This window comes from Trichomonas vaginalis, chromosome V (genome assembly GCF_026262505.1).
Source record: "Trichomonas vaginalis G3 chromosome V, whole genome shotgun sequence".
Lineage (NCBI taxonomy): Eukaryota > Parabasalia > Trichomonadida > Trichomonadidae > Trichomonas > Trichomonas vaginalis.
The window spans coordinates 14,734,512-14,754,848 of record NC_067207.1 but is presented as its reverse complement, the minus strand read 5'-3'; the positions used below and the strand labels follow the sequence as shown (position 1 = coordinate 14,754,848).

At 32.4% G+C, this 20,337-nt stretch overlaps 8 protein-coding genes and 1 pseudogene across 9 annotated transcripts, besides 3 other annotated features; 5 read left to right on the top strand and 4 right to left on the bottom strand.

Annotated features, from left to right (window-relative positions):
- Nucleotides 1-121: part of a mobile genetic element that runs on past the window's edge.
- A 1,361-nt stretch (nucleotides 122-1,482) lies between these two features.
- On the bottom strand, nucleotides 1,483-1,719 carry TVAGG3_0337260 (uncharacterized protein; the record flags this gene model as incomplete). Its single annotated transcript, XM_051230642.1, has 1 exon — nucleotides 1,483-1,719. The coding sequence occupies one exon, from the start codon at nucleotides 1,717-1,719 to the stop codon at nucleotides 1,483-1,485; it is 237 nt and encodes a 78-aa protein (XP_051100372.1).
- Nucleotides 1,720-2,384: 665 nt separating this feature from the next.
- On the bottom strand, nucleotides 2,385-3,899 carry TVAGG3_0337250 (spectrin binding; the record flags this gene model as incomplete). Its single annotated transcript, XM_001296837.1, has 1 exon — nucleotides 2,668-3,891. The coding sequence occupies one exon, from the start codon at nucleotides 3,889-3,891 to the stop codon at nucleotides 2,668-2,670; it is 1,224 nt and encodes a 407-aa protein (XP_001296838.1).
- A 92-nt stretch (nucleotides 3,900-3,991) lies between these two features.
- Nucleotides 3,992-5,576: a mobile genetic element.
- A 2,428-nt stretch (nucleotides 5,577-8,004) lies between these two features.
- TVAGG3_0337230 (RNA polymerase II core promoter sequence-specific DNA binding) lies at nucleotides 8,005-9,476 on the top strand (the record flags this gene model as incomplete). The annotated part of the gene is made up of 1 exon (XM_001303088.1): nucleotides 8,040-9,140. One exon carries the CDS (start codon nucleotides 8,040-8,042, stop codon nucleotides 9,138-9,140), a length of 1,101 nt encoding a protein of 366 aa, XP_001303089.1.
- Nucleotides 9,477-9,726: 250 nt separating this feature from the next.
- TVAGG3_0337220 (uncharacterized protein) lies at nucleotides 9,727-11,737 on the bottom strand (the record flags this gene model as incomplete). The annotated part of the gene is made up of 1 exon (XM_001303089.2): nucleotides 10,282-11,313. One exon carries the CDS (start codon nucleotides 11,311-11,313, stop codon nucleotides 10,282-10,284), a length of 1,032 nt encoding a protein of 343 aa, XP_001303090.1.
- Nucleotides 11,738-11,808: 71 nt separating this feature from the next.
- TVAGG3_0337210 (protein serine/threonine kinase protein) lies at nucleotides 11,809-13,275 on the bottom strand (the record flags this gene model as incomplete). The annotated part of the gene is made up of 1 exon (XM_001303090.1): nucleotides 11,831-13,258. The coding sequence occupies one exon, from the start codon at nucleotides 13,256-13,258 to the stop codon at nucleotides 11,831-11,833; it is 1,428 nt and encodes a 475-aa protein (XP_001303091.1).
- Nucleotides 13,276-14,575: 1,300 nt separating this feature from the next.
- Nucleotides 14,576-15,257, top strand: TVAGG3_0337200 (protein of unknown function, DUF4106 family; the record flags this gene model as incomplete). The annotated part of the gene is made up of 1 exon (XM_051230641.1): nucleotides 14,576-15,257. A coding segment is annotated over one exon (682 nt), but the record flags the coding sequence as incomplete, so codon positions are not given.
- A 20-nt stretch (nucleotides 15,258-15,277) lies between these two features.
- TVAGG3_0337190 (protein of unknown function, DUF4106 family) lies at nucleotides 15,278-16,696 on the top strand (the record flags this gene model as incomplete). Its single annotated transcript, XM_051230640.1, has 1 exon — nucleotides 15,278-16,696. A coding segment is annotated over one exon (1,419 nt), but the record flags the coding sequence as incomplete, so codon positions are not given.
- A 187-nt stretch (nucleotides 16,697-16,883) lies between these two features.
- Nucleotides 16,884-17,783, top strand: TVAGG3_0337180 (protein of unknown function, DUF4106 family; the record flags this gene model as incomplete). Its single annotated transcript, XM_051230639.1, has 1 exon — nucleotides 16,884-17,783. The coding sequence occupies one exon, from the start codon at nucleotides 16,884-16,886 to the stop codon at nucleotides 17,781-17,783; it is 900 nt and encodes a 299-aa protein (XP_051100369.1).
- An 86-nt stretch (nucleotides 17,784-17,869) lies between these two features.
- Nucleotides 17,870-20,337: part of a mobile genetic element that runs on past the window's edge.
- TVAGG3_0337170 lies at nucleotides 19,797-20,334 on the top strand (annotated as a pseudogene). Its single transcript has one exon. A coding segment is annotated over exon 1 (538 nt).

Genomic DNA, 20,337 nt, shown 5'->3' with positions numbered 1-20,337 from the left:
AAGTTTCTGGAATCTATAGTGACCTGAAGACCTCGAAGCATTGGATTTTCTAAAACTGTTCTTTGCATTGCATTCTTCGGAAATGTAACACAACATCTGTAACATTATGAAGAGCGTATGAGAAATCTGAGCTAATACCTTCAGGAGTGATGCAACCTCCATTTAGTGAACGAACGTCAATATGTTGAGCTGGAATCATGAATGGATCTTCCTTACTGAATAAACGTGGTATTGCTTTAACTGATTCTTCAATTAAACCGTATCCTGGTGTAATGCATTTATCCTCTAAAACTTCCATCTTTGAAATAATAACGTCATCAACTGTTGCGTCAGCAGATGTAGCGGCTAAGCTTGTAATTAATTTGGCAGGAAGTCCGATTTGTTGGAATTTGCGATCATATTTATAAACATGATTCATAATCTTTTCATAATTTTCATCAGTTATCTTTTCATAAACGTAATTTTGTAAATCAGCAACTCTTAACGGGTCAACCTGACAAAATACTAAAGTATCCCTGAAAACATAATATTTAAGAATGATTTCACCAAATGATTTAGGATAATCATCGAACGCCTGAAATGCTAACAAATCATTTACCGGAATAATCATATCAAAAGTGATATCAACTTCTTCATTTGCTTTCTTGAAAACTTCTGAAGGGTCAATATATTTACCACATACTGAGTTATCATATTTTTGAACATTATTATATAACGAATGAACAAACTTTTTAACTTTCCTTTCTGATTTTGGTTTATATGTTGCAAATGCGAAAGATTCACGGGCGCAATCCATCTGAAGATAACCGGCATCACCTCTTTCAGTTTCTACTTCTAATTGTTTAAAGCTTTGATTTGATGATTTGTAACCAACGAATAAACGCATGCATTTAAAAGTGGCATCACATGTGAAAGCTTTATTTGAAACTAGAGTTGCTTTAACTTTGCGTTTAATATATGTGTCACCTAATTGGTTCACATCATGAGCCGGATTTGTAATTCTTAAATGAGTTTGTTTATCATCAAAAATGGAGCATCAGAGTCATAGCATGAACTTTCAAGTTCTCTATAATATCTTCTACCGTCATTCTTTGCGAATATTTCATTTATCTTTTCAAATGAATGAAACACATTTCCATTAATTGGTTTAGTGTTTGGCACCAAATAGTTAGTCGTCATTTATTATTAAATAAAAAATCAAAATTAAAAGATGAAAATGAATTTTTAATTTAATGAAATAATCAACTATGGCTGCAGGATTCTTTAAAAAATTATGGGATAAAGTAAAAAGAGAGGGCATAAAGTTTGGGAAACAATGAAGAAAGGAGCAAATTGGATATTTAAGAATAAAGAAGCAATTAGTGACGTTGCTGAATCAATAACACCAAAAGCTGCCCCAATAAGAGAAATTTTAAATAAAGGAGAAAAAGTTTATCAAAGACTTCAACCGATACTAAGATAAAAATAATATTTATTTTTCCACTATCTACCTCCTATTTTATTAAGTATTCCTTCAGCAATTCCACCAACTGCGTTACCTACTTGTGCTCCCATCGCCGGATTACCTGCTTTAGTACCTAATACTCCACCTATGATAGTTCCTGCCGTTTTCGCTACTGGTGCCAAAAAGTTTGCAACGGGTTTAATAATATTTTTATGAACCCAACCTGCAGCTTTCTTAATTCCATCCCATAATTTTTTAAAGAATCCTGCAGCCATTTCTGATTTAATATTAATTAAAAATATATTTCATCACTTATATTCTAATTTTTATTTAATGATAAATGAAACCGATTTTAAAAATAAATGAAACAGAGAAGGAAGAAATAAATGAAAGTGAAAATGTTCAACAAAAAATAAACGTTGTTAAACCAATTACTGAAATAAAAATTTTTTCATCTGTTGAAGAATTTAATGACTATTATGCTAATAATAAAAAATTATTTGAAGAATTGACAACGTGTAAATTGAATAAAATGTTTAAAGTTGATGGATTCAAAATTTCAAAAATAAAAGGAGTGGTTAGTTTGAAATCTATTCCTCAATCAAGAATCACCTCATTAATGAAAATTGATGATTTAACAAAAAGAATAGAAGAGATTGAAGAAAGAATGAATCAAATAATTGATTTCATAAATTCAAATAATCATTAGTTTATTTTTTTTATTTCATTATGGTAGTGAATCTTTTACTCGTTTATGACTCCATTCAGGATTTAAACAATGTTTAATTAATCGCGGAATATCTGATATCATCTATATATAGCTTCTTTTAAAATTAATGTTAATTTTTTAATGCGTTTATGTTTGGGCTGAGTGTAAATGTCTTACAATTTTGAAAATTTTTTAAATCTTGATTTATTCAAAAACGTAAGAATAAAAACCGTAAGAATCATACATTTTTTACTTCATATGTTAATTTTTTAATGATTTATAAATAAATATATTTTAATGCATCGTCTATATATAGATGTAACAAAAAAAGTCACACAACCCATCCTATCCTACTACTAAAATAAACTAACGAATCCCTCAAAATTGAGAGGGTAATCCTCCTCCTCTCAAATAAACGTACATACGGGTGCACCCTTAATATTTGCACCATGTGAGAGAAGAAGTTCGGCAGTTTCTTTAATATTATAAAATGTTGCATTTTTTTTCTCTTTTTCTATTTTTCATTAACATTTGCACCATGTAAAATAAGATATTCGGCCATTTCTTTATTGCTCTCAGCTACTGCACATTGAAGAGCATAATTCAAAGCTTCAGATTTTTCATTAATCTTTACACTATGTAAAACAAGAAGTTCGGTTATTTCTTTATAATTGTTACGTACTGCAATAGTAAGAGGGGTATGTCCAGCAGTATCTAGTTCATTAATATTTGCCCCATGGGAAAGAAGAAGTTCGACTATTTCTTTATAATTGCACCGCACTGCTTTATGAAGAGCTGTCTGGAAATATCTACTTATTGCATTAATATTTGCACCATTTGATAGGAAATATTCGCAAAGAGATGGAATATTGAAAACTATTGATTCAACAAAACTTATGTTGATATCATTTGTTTGATCATAATAAACTAAAAATGATTCAAGATTATTATAATCTTTACAATATTCTAAATCAATCTCTATATTGTATTCATTCATCAAGAATGTAACAAAATCAATGTTGTGTGAAATAATTGCATATTCCATGCACCATTTATTTGGTGTTTGATATTTCAAACATTCACTCATGATCTCTGGATTTCCTCCTAAAAATGAGAATTGTAAACATGTTTCAGTTATTTCTGAGTTAAATTTTGTTCTTAATAACTTGAAACAATCAACTGCTCCATGGTAACAACATAATTCAAGTAATGAATATCCTTTGTAAGAATATGGATATAAATTGCATTTAAGTTTTTGATCTTTATCAAATTCATCTCTTTCGGTGAATATGATGAATTTTTCTTTGTCGTTATACATAATTGCTCTGTAAATTGTATTTTCTGTATGAATATCCAGATTTTTAAAATGATCTTTTTCGAAACCACGCGATTTATCTAATTTAATTCCATATTCTTTATAAAACAGGAAATTTGACAAATAGCTAACATATTTGACCTCTTTGACATGATATTCATCAGATACGAGTTTGGCAAGAGATAAATATGACTTTGTATAGCGATTGTTAAACGGAATTATATATAAAATTTCTATGATTATATTTTGGGGAAGATATTTCTTTGAATCAATCAATTCTGATTTGATCATTTTGTAAATTGAGTTTAATTCTCCTTCATTTTCGGTTTTTAGCTGATACAACGCATTATATGAATCGATGTAGTTTTTATATGTACTTCGCAATTCAATGTATTTACTTGGTGGAATATCTTGATCAGACATGAAAAAATTTAAAAGTCATATATTTGCATTTGATAATAAAAAATTTCTTTAGAATTCATGTTCAAAGGAGATAATGCTACGTTACCCATATGGAAAACACAAAGGTACATTCACTATTTTTGACAAAATTTTAAATTTTCATGGGGTTGTAAATCTTATAATAACTAGATGAATAAGGAATGAATCCCAGTATAATGTGCATCATTATATTAAACACTATATGTAAGGCTAATGATTCTATTAACACTTATGAAGATCTATAGTATTTGAGCAGATAAATTTGATAATTTCCAAAACTCTTATATTTCAAAATTAAAGTGTGCGAATGCATTTAAATGAGAGCAAAAAGAGATTGATGCTGTTAAAACTAGGTGTTAATTTGCAATTATTTCGCATCACAAGAACTACCCAGTAAATTCGGCTATCTTTCTTTGCAATTATTCTCCATTATACATATAATATAATGGTTAGGGTTTGAAGAAAAGTTACTAGAGAATTATTGACTTTTGAAATAATGCAGAATTTTACTTGAAGAAATCATTAATTTATGAGTTCTAAATTGCTAAGCATGACGAAGGATCATTAAATTTGCTACAATTAAATACACTTATTGCAGAATTAAGATTTTTGAAATTAAAAGTTTGAAATATTGCCTTTTTGAATAAAAATTTAAATTTTATTATATAATCATGATAATATCTTATAGAAATTAAAAGAAAATATTTTAAACCATTCAAATATTTTGAATGTCTTATCAATTTAAAATATTAAAAGATAGCTTGATTTTATCATCATTAGTTGTTATCAAAGTTTTCTTCTTTTGATGAACAACAGTAAATGATTTGTTAATTACTTGTCTTCCTTTTTCGCAGCAAAATCGAAAGTTATGATGATAATCTTGCTGTCAATTTTGAAACTCTCTGATTTACAAGTAAGCATTCCTTTGGAAAAGCAGTCCTATTCTGTTTTCAAGATATTTTAAAGCCTCCATTTCATACAATGCGCAGATCTGTTCGAAATTGCAAGAACTCTCAAGAAAAATGCAGCAGCAAAGAAGATTCCATAGTTTCTAGCATCAAAAATTTACAACCTTAATACAACAGTTAAAGAGAAGCTCGAAAAGAAAATATTTAACCATAAAGCTGGAAACCATTCGATATCTACTATTGGATCTAATAAAAAGTTAATTATAACATATTTAACATACTATTTGTTGACTTTGTTCCATTATATTACCATATATATCTTTTTGAAATCTAAAATATTTTTACGATTTTAACCATGTGTTGTTGAAACCATATATCAATCTTAGCTAAAGTATAGTTTATGAGTCTGTCACCATCTAACGTATGAATTTTCAAAAATGTCAAATATGTTCATTTTTTCTGTAGATTCGGCCATAATTTCATGTATTTATACTATTCAACTATTATTTAATATTTTTATCGATTTAAGTATATGATGAGATGCTTAGTTCTCCTGGAAATCGATTTTTAATCGCAATTTTAACTTTCCAAAAAAAATTCAAAAATAAAAACCCCTCTCAATTTTCTAAGTTTTATAACTCGCAAAATCTCTAGCCAAATTTTTTTGGCCCGTATAAATATTGTTAGGCACTATATAGGGATGCTATTTATCCTATTTTCATCCCATTTTACTGTTATCGCCTAGTGAATGTACCTTTGGAAAACACTGACTACAAGATTTCGGATATTCATTCGGCCAATCTTTCACACAATTTTGAAAGCTTCTGACGCAGTTTTGCTGTCATTTGCCTTTGCCAGGCGGATTGAAAGTAATGGAATAAAAAGATTTGTTATAGTATATAGTATTTATTTTTCTAGTTGGAAGCTCATCTGCCATTAATCTTAAGAATTGTTAATGTAGTATAAGATTAATGTGCCGTATAAGAAGCTTGACTGTGAAATCCAGTTAAGATATGTTGAAAATGTGAATTTACAAAATCTTTCGCGAAGCACCGATAGAATTGACTATAAAAATATATCGTCACAGCACAAATTAAAGGGATTTTATTTCATCTGCTCTAATATCATTAAAACATCGCATTTATAATCAGTAATTTCTTCCGTTCAAGAAAGAATTTCAATGTATTGTCGAAAGTCCACAAAAAGTGACAACTTTCATTGTAGAATTCCAGATTCTACTCAAGGTGTCGTTTATACGAAATTTAATGATTTTGCTATATGTGGAACAAATAATTCTCAAGTTGCTTACAATGCAGGAGCAAATATCAATTCGAATACAATTTATATTCTTAATTATTATGAAGGTGTACCAGTTACACAAATTGGCGCTGCATCATTTCGCTTTAATTCGATCATTCAAACTGTTTATATCCCAAAGAATGTCGAATACATGTTTTGGGATACCTTTGCTTACTGTGATAACTTAGAGAATGTTTACTTTGAAGAAGATAGTCATCTATTTTATATATTTTCCGGATCTATCTATTTTAATAAGAAACTTAAACATCTTCGCATACCGAAGTCGATTACAGCAATTCCAACATATCTTTCTCTAGGAGCTAATATGAACATTCAAACAGTCACATATTGCGGATCAGCATCTTTTCCTAATTTGACATTTTCAACAGTTGATGAATGGGATAAGATTTATTGTCCAAAAGCAATATATGTTATGGAAGACTATCCATATGATAACTTTGGTGGATGTTATAGCCTTGTTCGAATAAAACAATGCACTATTTATCCACGAATCCCTTGCTTAACGTTGAGATATAATAATTTTAGATGCAATAATTATTTCTTTTCTATTATAATCGATATTTTGATTACTTGAAATATAATTTTTAATATCAGCAATACTTTTTAATAAAAATTAAACAAAAACTTATACATACTTAGGCATCTCTTAGTTGATAAACAATTTGAACTTTTGATGATACAAAATTAATTTTTTTTTTCTTTTTTTCCTTAGTTATGGTGCTTATATTTAATAATTCTCTTATTGAACAGAAATGTGAATAATACAATCCTTAATACAAATGAACTTCTTCTTTTAGAAATAAAATTCAATAATTTCTATTATTAACATGCTTCATCCAAGTAATGAGTTCAATTGTGACAAGATATCGTCAATAAGTAGCTACTGAGCATATTAGATATTATGAAGTCGTAATAAACATATGAAGGTTTCAAAAAAGTATCATTTTTTAAAATGATTCTTAGAGACTAATTACGGTAGACACACAAGGAGTTTTGTATACTAAGTCTAATGACTTCGCAATATGTGGAACCAATATATCAACTGATGATAATAATGCAGGTCAATCACTTACATCTACAATCATTTATATCTTGAATAATTATGAAGGTTTGCCTGTAACACAGATTGGACATTCAGCATTTAGAAAAAATAATGATTTTACTGATGTATATATTCCAATTAATATCGAATATATGTTTTGGGATACTTTTGCTTACTGCAGTAACTTATAAAATATATACTTTGAAGAAGGAAGCCATTTATTTTATATTCATTCAGGAACTTTTTATTATCTGAAAAAATTGAAATATCTGCGTCTACCAATGTCGGTTACAACTATTCCAAAACAACATTCCTTAGGAGGCAATCTTAATTGGAAGGTTTTAATTTATTGCGGCAACACTTCATTTCCTAATGGAACTTTTACAATAACAGACCAGAAAGAGAACAATTGTCCATCCATTATTTATGTCAAAAATGATTATCCATATGAAAATTTTGGTGGCTGCAATAATTTGGTGCGAGTAAGCCAATGCAGCCTAATACCACCAACCGTCTGCAATACGGTTAGAAATGTCAACTCTTATATGAGAAATAGCTTTATTTTTTCATATCTTTACATCTTTATACATGTTTGAAGCTTGTTGTTGAATAAAAAACATTATATTATTCCAATAATTTGTAAGATCAGTAAATGAGCTATGATTTTGATGGATATAATATTGAATTTCCAAAATTTTATACTGATTCAGGAAATTTGTTCATATTTCAATGGTTTGTTAGCATTTAAACATAATTATGTATAAAAATCAATGAATTGAATTAATGAAAATTCTGCCATTTTTACAGTGTAAATAGTCAAAATTTTTTGTGCCTAAAATTTTTGGTCAAACATTTAAAAAATGTCTACTAACCTCCATAAAGCCATCGAACAAGATTTCGAAGGTCATATGGATTTCTACGAACCAGACACAACATTTCCATGCATTTTCTGCGATTTTGAAACAAATGATCCACTTCAAATTTTATATCACTTGAATGATCATCACCAATTTTGCATTAACCGCCTTTCCGGTCTTGCCATGCTTCAAAACTATCTCAACTACTGGCAACTCCATGCTCCAACCTTCATCACAATGGATTTTTATGGAGAAAAGCGTAAAACAATTGATCCTGAGAACGAAGACGAGAAGAGTATCCGTGCCACACTTCACAAGCTTCGTCTTGACCACATCATGCTTCAACATGAACAAGAGAGAACTGTTGTTCAAAAAGATATCCCATGTCTCTTCTGTTCTAAGACATTTACAGGCACATGGCATCAATATCTCCAATGGTTATTCGAAGTTCATGGCTTTAACCCAGGCCGCCCTGCAAATTTAGTTTATATTCCACATCTTGTCAATTATTTACAGAAATTACTGTCAAATAACCAGTGTATCCACTGCTACCAGAAGTTCCAGAGCCAGCAGCAGCTCAGATCCCACATGAAAAAGAAACCACACGACAAGATTCCAAATGAAAAGAAATTCGATCGCTACTACATGGTCAACTATCTCGAAGAAGACCGCAAATGGCATGATATCGAGAAAGAAAGTGACGAGGAGATCGAAGAAACGCTAGAAGACGGACTTAAAGATTTTGATGAAGTTGAGATCGACGAAACTCAATGTCTCATATGCGATGCAGTCCTAAGTGAACCAACAGAGTGTATCCAGCACATGCACACCCTCCACGGCTTCGATTTCAATGAAGTCAAAAATGCGGTAGGAAATGACTTCTACCACTTGGTCAGATTTGTCAATTACGCAAGGCAGATGAAGAAAGACAACAAATGCTTCATCTGCGGAGAAAACGTAATTGGAAATTACTCTGATCACGTCTGCCAGCACAAACACAAGGCTCCGCTTGATACATCAACTATTCTCGGTGATGACAAGTTCTTGAAACCAGTAATTGACGCTGATCCTCTCCTTACTGTTCTTGAAGATACTGAAATTTAATTTTTTTATTTTTTTTATAGAGCTATCAATAAATAAAACTTTTAATTTGTTTATATTTAGCACTGATTTTTAAATGTTAGTCAATACAGACGAAGAATATGTTTGCAAGTTTATCTTTTTTCCAAATCTACAAAATATCCTTTCTCTCACTGACGAAAAGACAGATTATTATGTGAATGCTCTTTTTGACTCCATCAACAATATGTAATATTCACCAACTTTTCATCAGTGAAAGTATGAATATTTTGTCGATTTGGAATTCAGTTCATTATCGAAGGTGTAAATTTTAAGAATAATCGAATGATATGACCAATCCGCGCTTATTTGCAGTTGGAGTTAAGAACTTTAGCAATTTCTACAGCAACAAAAAGGATTTCTTCTGTATTTCCAAATTTACAAAACATTCCTTCTTTTAATGATGAACAGTCATTGAATATAAGAAAATTCTTTTTGCCTCCAACAAAGAAAACAATGATTTCTGTTGATTATTCTCAGTTGGAATTGAGAATTTTAGCTCATTTTTCTGATGATAAGAAATTAAAAGATCTTTGTAATGTTGATCAAGGAGATATTCATTCGATGATTGCGAAGATGATATTCAATAAAAATAATGTTACAGAAGATATGAAGGAAGAAGCGAAAACAAATATTTATGCAACGATATATGGTAAGAAAGTTGAAAACATGAGTGGAATTTCAGTCATAGACATATTTCAAGGGATAAGATCTTTCATCACGAATACAGTGATTGAAACACAGAACAAAGGATTCATAAAAACATTCTCTGGGAAATATCGATTTTTGCCAAACATAAGATGTCAAAAAGTATCTGATAAGATGAGAGATGAAAGAATTTTAGTCAACACAATCATTCAAGGGACTGCGGCAGATTTCGTAAAATTCGCACTAATAAATGTAATAAAACAGACCAATCTCATTCCAATAATTCAGATTCACGACGAATGGATATTCGAAACAGACGAAGAAATAGGAACTCTTTCTTTCATTGATTTGATTCACAAAATTAAGAAATCATCAGAGTGTTCTTATGAATTCGGTCTCAATGTCAAAATTCCTGTCAAAATATCTACTGGAAAATCTTTTGGTGAATTGTCTGAAATATTAATTTGAATAAAAACTATTATTTAGATAAAAATGCAAAGTAATAAATGAAATTTGAATCACATCTACATAATTTGTTCACATAAATAGTTTTGTATTTAACATCAGTGAAAATACAATTCTTATGTGGAACATTTAAAATGTAAATGAAATATTTATGAATAAATTGAAAATTTCCGTATCCTACTGATATCATTTGTACATTTGGATTCTCGATAAAACATCTATCTACAATAATACTACTACCGTAATTTGTAAATAATAATGCTGTTCCTGAATTATCTTTTATGACTGAATTTGCAATAGTGAGTATCGAATCCGGAGTAGCAAGATAAAATATTCCAGGAGATGTTGTAGATTTTGAAGAATAAGAATTGTTTAAGAAACTGCTGCATTGAATGAAATGTTGGGATATTTCATAATAAAAGCATTTTTCATCCGATTTAGCTGAAATAAATTGACAAAATTTAACATGTGATATTCCTGATGGTTCATTAGTTATTTGATATGCAACTTCTATCTTTGTTTTGCAGTTACTTTCATTGATTGAAATAAATGAAACATTTCCGTTCTTGTGCCAAAGTACAGAGCCTGATGTTTCACTTGAATAACCTGAAATTGATGTTTCTTCAATCAGATTTAGATCCTTACTATTCTCTCTAACTAGAACTCCTGTGTGAATTCCACCACATGTTCCACTTGTCATTGTGCAGTCTTTTCCTGTAACTCGATATTGGAAAAATGATCCATTGTAAAAAACAGTGCATGGAACTCCAATATCTCCACTGCATTTATTAAATTCTGTTTCACTGATTCCTAAATAGTTCGGACCTACTGAATTCACAAAGATACATGTCGCCTTTAAGTCTCCAAATTTACAGTCTGTAACAAAATATTTTCCAGGTGAATCTGTTTTCCAATAAATTTTAGATCCATCAGTATTTGTTTCTGATGGTGGATCATTGAAGTATCGATTCCAATCATCAATTGATTCATGAAAAAGTAACGAGAAATAGCGAGCATTATTTGCACTGTATGATAAAATATTCATAAATGATATAATTTAAAGAATTTATTAGTGAAAAACTTAAAATTTTGGAAAATCTTTCCCTGAAATAAAGATTTAGAAATAAATTTGTTGAGTTTTTGTATGCAATCTTTGATTTAATACGAATTTTAAAACATTAAAGTATTTTGGCAATCTAATCATTCTATTTAACTTTATAAAAAGGTCTGGAAATGTTCGGTTAATGCGTTTTTTACATTGTTGGAATGTATGCAAGTCTGAAAAGGCTTGGATTAGATCTTCATAACAATAATTGTAATTTTCGCGACTTTTAATTTTAGATTTTAGAAAATATTGATCATTGATAGTAATTGAGTTACGAATGAAAGATTTATTGAATGAACTCATCAGCTTTTCATTCTATTTGATTCTGTAAATTGGAAGAAATCAAAGTTCATTCATTAATGCGTGTAAACATCTCAATTTTTGAGAGCCAAACGTGAAGAATATAAAATACCATCATAATTACGAATAAAACATGGTTTTTTAAAATAGAAAAAAATTATAGACAAAATAGTTCCTTTTTCAGGCGCATTAACTTAGATAAAATATCAAAGATTCTTGGAGTGACTCCTAACTCTCCAGGAGACAAAAGAGGGTTATCATCCAATGCTTTGATACATTGAACAGTCTTGTCATATCCAAGAATCTTCTCTAATCCGTAAGTAACTTTCTCAATCTCATCTGCTGAAGGTTTGAATTCATCATGTGATGATCTGACTGCTTGAGCTTGGGCAGAATTAAGCAACAATCGACTCTGTCTTGGTTGTTTCTTTACCTGTTCAAGTCTTTTGTTGTATTCAGCACCGTGTTTCGCGAGATCTCCTTTTTGTTCGTTCCATTTCATTTTAGAGAGTTTAGAATTGGCGCGCTGCTTCTGCTGATATGCAATTTTGGCTTCCTTTCGTTCCTGAAGGATGTGTTCAACGCGTTCTTTCTCTTCGATTGCAACACGTTCTGCATCTTGAATCTTTTCGAAATCTGGATCTCTCCAATGCTTTCTAACGCCGTTATCGAGGAGACGACCTGGCGTAACTGGTGCTGAACTCTCAATTGGAGGTAAATCTTCGAAATCCAAGTTAAAATCTTGATCATTATTATTTTCTGGAGAATCATCATCGTCGTGGTCAGAAGATGGACGCCAATCGTATGCTGTAAGTTGTATTCTCTTAGCTCCGTTAAATCTATCAAGAATATCAACAACGTCAGGAAATGAAAGACAATCTTCAACATTTGGACGACTGCTTGGATCTTCTGAGAGTAAATTCTCGATTAATGCACCAAGAGATGGTTGGCTCTCAGATGTTGTCTCGCCTGGCCTTGGAAGTCTTAATTCACACATTTCAAAAATAATTAAGCCAAGAGAGTACATATCAGTCATCTGGTTGTGAGGAAGACCTTTCTTCATTTCAAGGCTCATGTAATTTGGAGTTCCTGCTGTTCCGCGTGCTTCTCCTTTTCCGACGTACTCAGAAACACCAAAATCAATGAGCTGTATTCTATTTGACTTCTCCTTGCAGAATAATATGTTGGATGGTGATAAATCGCGATGAGCATATCCGTTTTTATGAATTTCTTTGAGTGCGAGAAGTAATTGCGTCGTAATTTCGATAATTTCATTAAATGTGAATGGATTTGAAGGTGACTTTGATGCAATTTTGAGTCTAAGAGATCCGCCTAAGCACGGATCCATTAATATTCCGACTGATTCTGGTGTTCTGTAAACATCGTAGAGTTTAACAATGAATGGTGAGCTAACTAAGTTCATTAAGTCGATTTCTTTCTCGGCAGTTGTTATTGCTGCTGGTGTTTCAAAAACTTTTACTGCAAATAAGACACCGTCGTCTTCACGCTGAAGTAATTCAACTCTTCCAAAAGAACCATCACCCAATCTCTCAAGTTGCGTAAATCCGGATGGAATAACAAACATCTTTGATGATAATTCAGGTTCTTATTTTATCGAAGATCGTAAACTATTCAAAAAATAAAACGTTCACTGAAATTTGACATGAAATTAGGAATAAAATAAGTAAGCAGAGTAAACATATACTATCAATTCAATTAAAAAAAAAAAAAAAAGGAAGTGGGGCTTCCAGGCACTTCGTGCCTTCTAGCCCTGAAGATGTTTAGTATAAATGAAGTCTTAGAGGACAAACATGACTATGAGTTTTGATATGACAAGATAGAATATGAGAGAGGTCCTATAAACCGGAGAAAGTGTTATATAAACATCTGTCATATTACTCAGAATATTATACAGAATTCAATAAAAATATATTTTAGGTGAAGAGGTGAGATTTCACCTGTTTTTTCACCTCATTTTTCACCTCTTGAATTTTCATGAATTTCATCGTAAAGACTTTGTCAAGATTTCATCGTAAAGACTTTGTCAAGATTTCATCGTAAAGACTTTGTCAAGATTTCATCGTAAAGACTTTGTCAAAACTTCATCGTAAAGACTTTGTCAAGATTTCTTCGTAAAGACTTTGTCAAAACTTCATCGTAAAGACTTTGTCAAGATTTCTTCGTAAAGACTTTGTCAAAACTTCATCGTAAAGACTTTGTCAAGATTTCTTCGTAAAGACTTTGTCAAAACTTCATCGTAATGAGCGTAAATCAGACAAAAATATATTTTAGGGTAGAAGGGTATATCTACCCCGTTTTCTACCTCTTTTCTACCCCATATGTACTTACTGAAAAAGTATGTGTTCCATCTGTCATTTTACTCAGAATTTTACACCAAAAATAATGTTTAGGTGAAGAGGTGAGATTTCACCTGTTTTTTCACCTAATTTTTCACCCTCTTGAATTTTCATGAAATTTACACCAAAAATAATGTTTAGGTGAAGAGGTGAGATTTCACCTGTTTTTTCACCTAATTTTTCACCCTCTTGAATTTTCATGAAATTTACACCAAAAATATACTACTAGGGTCATTTACGAAGAAATCTCAACAAAGTCTTTACGATGAAATCTTGACAAAACATAGACAAGAAAGTTCATGAGAAATTAGATGAAGAAGTTTTGACAAAACATTTACGAAGAAATTCATGAAAATTCAAGAGGTGAGAAATGAGGTGAAAAAAGAGGTGAAATCTCACCTCTTCACCTAAAATATATTTTTGGGTCATTTACACTCATTTACGAAGAAATCTCAACAAAGTCTTTACGAAGAAGTCATAACAAAGTCTTTACGAAGAAGTCACAATAAACATCTGTCAAAAGCCGCTTTTTAACTTCACTTAAAATGCCACGTAAGCTACGTAAGAATATACGTAAGAGGAAGAGAGCATTGAAACATCCAATAGTAAGACTGACACCACAACAACAGTTGCAACAACAAATGCTGAATGACCCCACTATGTTGCAACAAATGTCAAGCAATCCTATGCTTTTAAACCGAGTTGTTGGTGCACAGAGTGGAGGTTTAAGAGCGGCACTTTTAGCGAAAATGGCAGGCTATGGTGGAGCTGCAGACGGAACAGCTTATAACCCTCAAAGTCAAATGAATTTGAGTTCACTCAAAAATCAAATAACAGATGTCAAAAAGTCAAACATAGACATACAGAAGCAAATAAGTGAAAACGAAAAGAAACTAGAATATGACAGACACACAAAGAAACTCAATGAGTTAAACGTAGAGAAAAAGAAGAAAGAAGAACAACTGAAAGAACTAAGTACAGAGGAATATGCAAAAAAAGTGTCAGAAAAAGCAGCAGAAGTAGCAAAAATGGAACAAGATGTCATAAATTTGAAAAACCATACTACTCAATATAAAATACTGAAAGATGAAGAGATAAAACAAAAAGCCCTGAAGACATATATGGATAGCGATGAGTATAAAAAGGAAGTTGAAGCAAATGTAAAGGCAGAAAAACTTTTACAGTTGCAAAACCAAACCGTACAGTATGAAAACTTAGCACAAGAAAGTAAAAATAACGACGCGGCTATGCAAAAGGCAATGAAAAGCGCAGAATATATAAAAGCTAACAATGACTGGTTAGATGCCCAAGCCAACGCTAAAGCAGCCCAACTTATAGGGTCAATAAGGACAAAAATACAAGCGGATGAAGACAGTTCAAATGAAGCTTTAATGAATGCTGACTTTAAGAACGCCTTCGAAGCTCTTCATAGTAAGGTGAAACAAGTGAACGACTTCTCATCTGGAAAGAAACTGAAGTCTGAAGGTTTCGACAAAGAGTTAAGAGAAGTAGCACAAAATATGACGAAAATAACAGATGCAGCAACGAGACAGGCAGTTCAAAGTGCCTATGACGCCGTTAGAGCAACTGTTGTGGAAAGTCAAGAAAAAGAGTTACAACAGACCAAAACAGACCTAGTAAATGCTTTCTTAAGAACGAAAAGTCAGGTAGGACATTACGCTGCAGATGGAACATATGTGCCAGCTGGTGGAACTTATATACCACCAAACCCTCCAAGAGAAGCACCTGCACCAGGACTACCTAGAACATTTACATCGTCACATGGACACAGACACAGGCATGCACCAAAACCAACAGTTCAAAACCCTGCACAACAACAACAACAACAACAACAACCAACAGTTCAAAACCCTGCACAACAACCACCTCCACAACCAGCACAACAACCACAAACAGAGCAAGGACATAAAAGAAGTAGAGAACAAGGAAACCAAGAATTCTTAAAAATGCTTAAAGAAGAGTGTGGTTTCCCAGATACTGTTGACTTTAGTGACAGATATAAAGAAGCTATTAGAAAGTTCAAGGATGGAAATACTGACCCGAACCTATTTAGCTTTATGGCTCAGCACCAAAACGGATATAATCTCAAACCTGGAAAATACAAGCTCGCTAAGGGATATGATTTAATAGCATATCATCCAAATGACATGGATGAATTTACTCCGAGATATTTGATGTCAGAGCTAAATGACAATTCAACTTTCGTCATGAAACGCGTAAAAAATAGAGACGGAACGAAAGAACAAAAGCTTATGAATGCGGATGACGTAGATAGGGAAATTGTTGAAAACGGTCTCGGAATATATGAAATGCCAGCAGATGAGGTACAAGAAACTCCACAGGAAGAAGTTCAGATACAACCAGACATGGAAGAAATAGTTCAGCAACAACAGCTAGAAGAGCCTGAAGGAAACGAACAAGTCCTTCCTTTGGAAACTAACTTCACAGAACTAGATGAAGATTTGGAACAGCCGAAAAATCTTGACCCTCAACAAGAGTATGCGGAGAATATGGAATATTTCCAAGAGTCTAAAAAAAATTCGGCTGACATAGTAGAAGAATATCGAAAAATGTTTGCCGACATACAAAAGACTCCAGCACCAGATGAAAATATTCAGCATAGAATGGAAGAACTGAAAAAAAAATGTACACAAATACAACAACCCTTTTTACTTACGAGCATTTAACGTTCAATCTTCGGATGAACTCGGTGAAGATAAAAGGTTAAATTTCAAGAAAACATATAGAAATGAAACATTGTTTAAAGTTCATTCAGAACCTAACCAAGATGGAAACAAACCTACTTTTGTTTCTGCAGACGATGGAACTACAATGAGATGGGGTCATAAAGCTAACCCGGATAGGTGGTTCATAAACTTACAACCACAATTCCAAGAAGTTGTAGACGCAATGGAAGTGAATGGTGAACCAGATATAGCTGGTATTTTCAGCGCGGCTTTAATGCCATTGAAAGATATGAAAGATGCAGATATTTTGAACCAGTATGAAATGAACATGGCTGATGGAAATATAACACCTGACGTTCTAGAACATTTATCTCAAAGAACTACACAGAACCATAGAGATGGTATATTTGGTGAAGAGTTTAGAAAGAAAGTTAGGGAGAGCGAAGGAAGAGAACCTATTGTACATGACCTTGCAAACGAAAGTTTACAAAATGTCATAAAAACTTACTTTGCAGACAATGAACCGAGAAGGGATGAATATTTAAGAAAACTCAAATGGACAGTACCAAATGAAATGTTAGTATTGAAAAACATGTTCCTTGACAAAATAAAACCAACTACAGAAATAAACGACGCAAGACTGAAAGATTGGGTAAAAGCTTTCCCATTCACAAAAGATATAATTGGTAACATGGAAAGAAAACCAGAATGGCTACAAAAACATATATTTGGAAACGAGCATATTCCATATGGACAGGCACTGTTTGAAGAGCTTGAACCGGAAACTCAGGAAAGAGTCATGCAAACAATACGCGAAGACTCAAATACAGACTATGACAAACTCTTTCTAGGATATAGGTTACCTGAGATGGGCGACCAGAGCCAAAAGGCAAAAAGGACATGGGAAATTTGCAACATACTAGATGAACATAATGCAAAGATGCAACAACTTCAAGCAGAGGGCAATGAAGGAAAAAGAAGAGTTAAAAACTCAGTCAGGAACAAAGTAAAGCTTGGTCCACGTGGGTTCTATTATGACATATAAATCCAACTATTCTATATTTTTACTCATATGAAATGTACGCCGCTCAGAATATAACGCCAACAGTTTTGGATGCTATGAACGGAAATGTTTCCGAATGGTATAACGAATGCGACAATGCCATTAGAAGGTCAGAAATAGTTCCTGGAACTTACGAATATACAACTGCTGTTTCTTATGGAAACGTAGGTGAGTTTGGAGAAGGTTCTTCAACAACAGTAGATATTGCTTGCGACAGGTTTCATATAATTTCTATTGACAACTCTTTCTTATACGTGGAACAAGACATTGAAATAAAACCTTCTGCCAAGTTGTCTGACAAGAAAGGTTGCAATGGAATTTTCTATGTCGGATACCAATATGCTCCAGAAGTTTTCATGGGATATAAGATATATTCTAACTCTGACTTAGTTCAAACAGTAACATGGGCAAACTATGAATGGTTCGCTTTGAGAAACTCAGTACAACCACAAGCTAGAGAACAAACAGACCAGTATGCAAATATTGAGAAAATAAGAAGACTTGACCCTAACGTTCCAGGAGTTTATGTTAACCTTTCTGGTTCAGATGGAAATGCTGCCACTAAAGTAAAACTGAAACTTAGAGTTCCTTTGTCATCTTTCCTCATCTTCAGGTTTTTAAGATACTTACCAAACTGGGCAGGAAAAATTTCTATCGAACTTACTCCAAGCAAAAATAACTTAGTCATTGCACCAACACAAGACCCATTCAGCATTACTGTAGCTGGAACTGGTGGAGCCAAGTTCTGTGACTTTTGCAAAGACAAAGTTGACTTAGACTTTGGTTTCTCAAACTTCAACAATGAAGTAAACTATTATTTCAATGCTGCTGGAACTGCTTGGGACCCAGTTAAGTTCACATGCGAAAAGTTTGAATGCAAGAGAATAGAAAGCAGACTTGCAGTCTATATGTTGGACCCAGATATTTCAAATGCTTTAGCTGCCAAATATATTGCAGTTCCACTTATGTTCCCTATACACCAAATATCTGTCAAAGACTTTGCAGGTGAAGTTGGAAACCAAAGTGCTGACCCAGGTGCAAGAACAGATATTGCCTTAACAACTGCAATGAAACATGCAGATACTATGTTTGTACTGTTCAGACGAACTATAAATGACTATTCTTGTTTCTACAACCCTGGTATTAAATATCATATAAACATAGATGGCAAATATTATCCAAGAGAAGAATATTCTACAGTTGAGGATATGAGGTCATACAACTTGACATTAGATGCTATGAACTTTAACAACAACTTCACAACAACCATTAACCCTGAAATGCAAAGTTCTATTATGCCATATGTGAAAGTATGGACTCATACAGGAGGTCAAAAAACTCAATATACAAATGGAGACCGTTCAAACTTTTGGCTTGGCATTCCATTTGCTGACTCAGAAGACTTTATGGGTGGTATTTCAACTGTTGGTACTGTACAAATACAATATACTGGTGACAGAGACGGTCCAGATGAATTGAAAGCAAAGAAGTTTACAAAACCAATAGCACTTTTCACGGAAGATGCTCTTTTGAAGATTCGTTCGATGAAACCTGCTGGGGCTCCTCAGATTGGCATAACGACAGCTTCCATCGAGCAGATTTTGGCAGCAGGTCAGTAAGTTGTTCTTGAACTGACTTCTCTCCGTCAAATATTGACAGTACGCCAGTTTTGACATAATATTGTATTATAAACTTACCTTTAGAAATATCTGTAAGTTTTGAAGTTATATTTTTGTCTGCTTCAAGAACTTTCACCATTTCAGTTATACCAACTTTCTTTGCTTTATGAAAATATTTAGGTTCAGCAAATATTGCTATTCTATAACATTTTCCATTGTTTGTGTAAAGAACTATTCTGTCAATGTATTTGTATTGTTTGTGTGTATAAACCTTGTTTTGCTTCAATTCGAAGAGATACTCGAATACGTCCATCTTTTTATTCTAAGTAAAATGTCATTTCCGAAAAATAGAAGCGTGAGTGTTTCAAAAGGTTTAATGGCAGTGGCAGATGTGAAGTTAAATTCACCAACTCAAACAAACAGTCAAAGTGTTATTGTCAATGTCAAAGAAAGAGATGTTGAAATGGGGAAACCATACGAAGACAAAGATGGTATAACAATAGTTCCTGTAAAAGAACAACCAACATACCCTGAAGTTAGCAGAGACTTAAGTTCTGTTGCAGATATTCGAAACGACTACCAACAACTGAAAGACAAACTTCAAACTCAGGAGAAGATTTGTCAAGCTTTAGGTTATAATGTTAAACTTGGTCGAACACAACCCTGTAAAAGTGAACTCATATGTCATTGCACCTCATGAAGTTTTGAAAGAACTATTGAAACTTTTGACAGAGGCAGATGATATAAACATCAAAAGAAATAGAACCGACATTGCTTGCTGTGGTGTTTCATATAATGTCATTGACAAGATATACGTTATGAAAGGAGGTGAAACGTTGAACTTAAAATATAGTTTCCCAGACGTCATAAAAATATTTGACGACCACAACATTTCATTAAAATTTATTTGCTAAGTA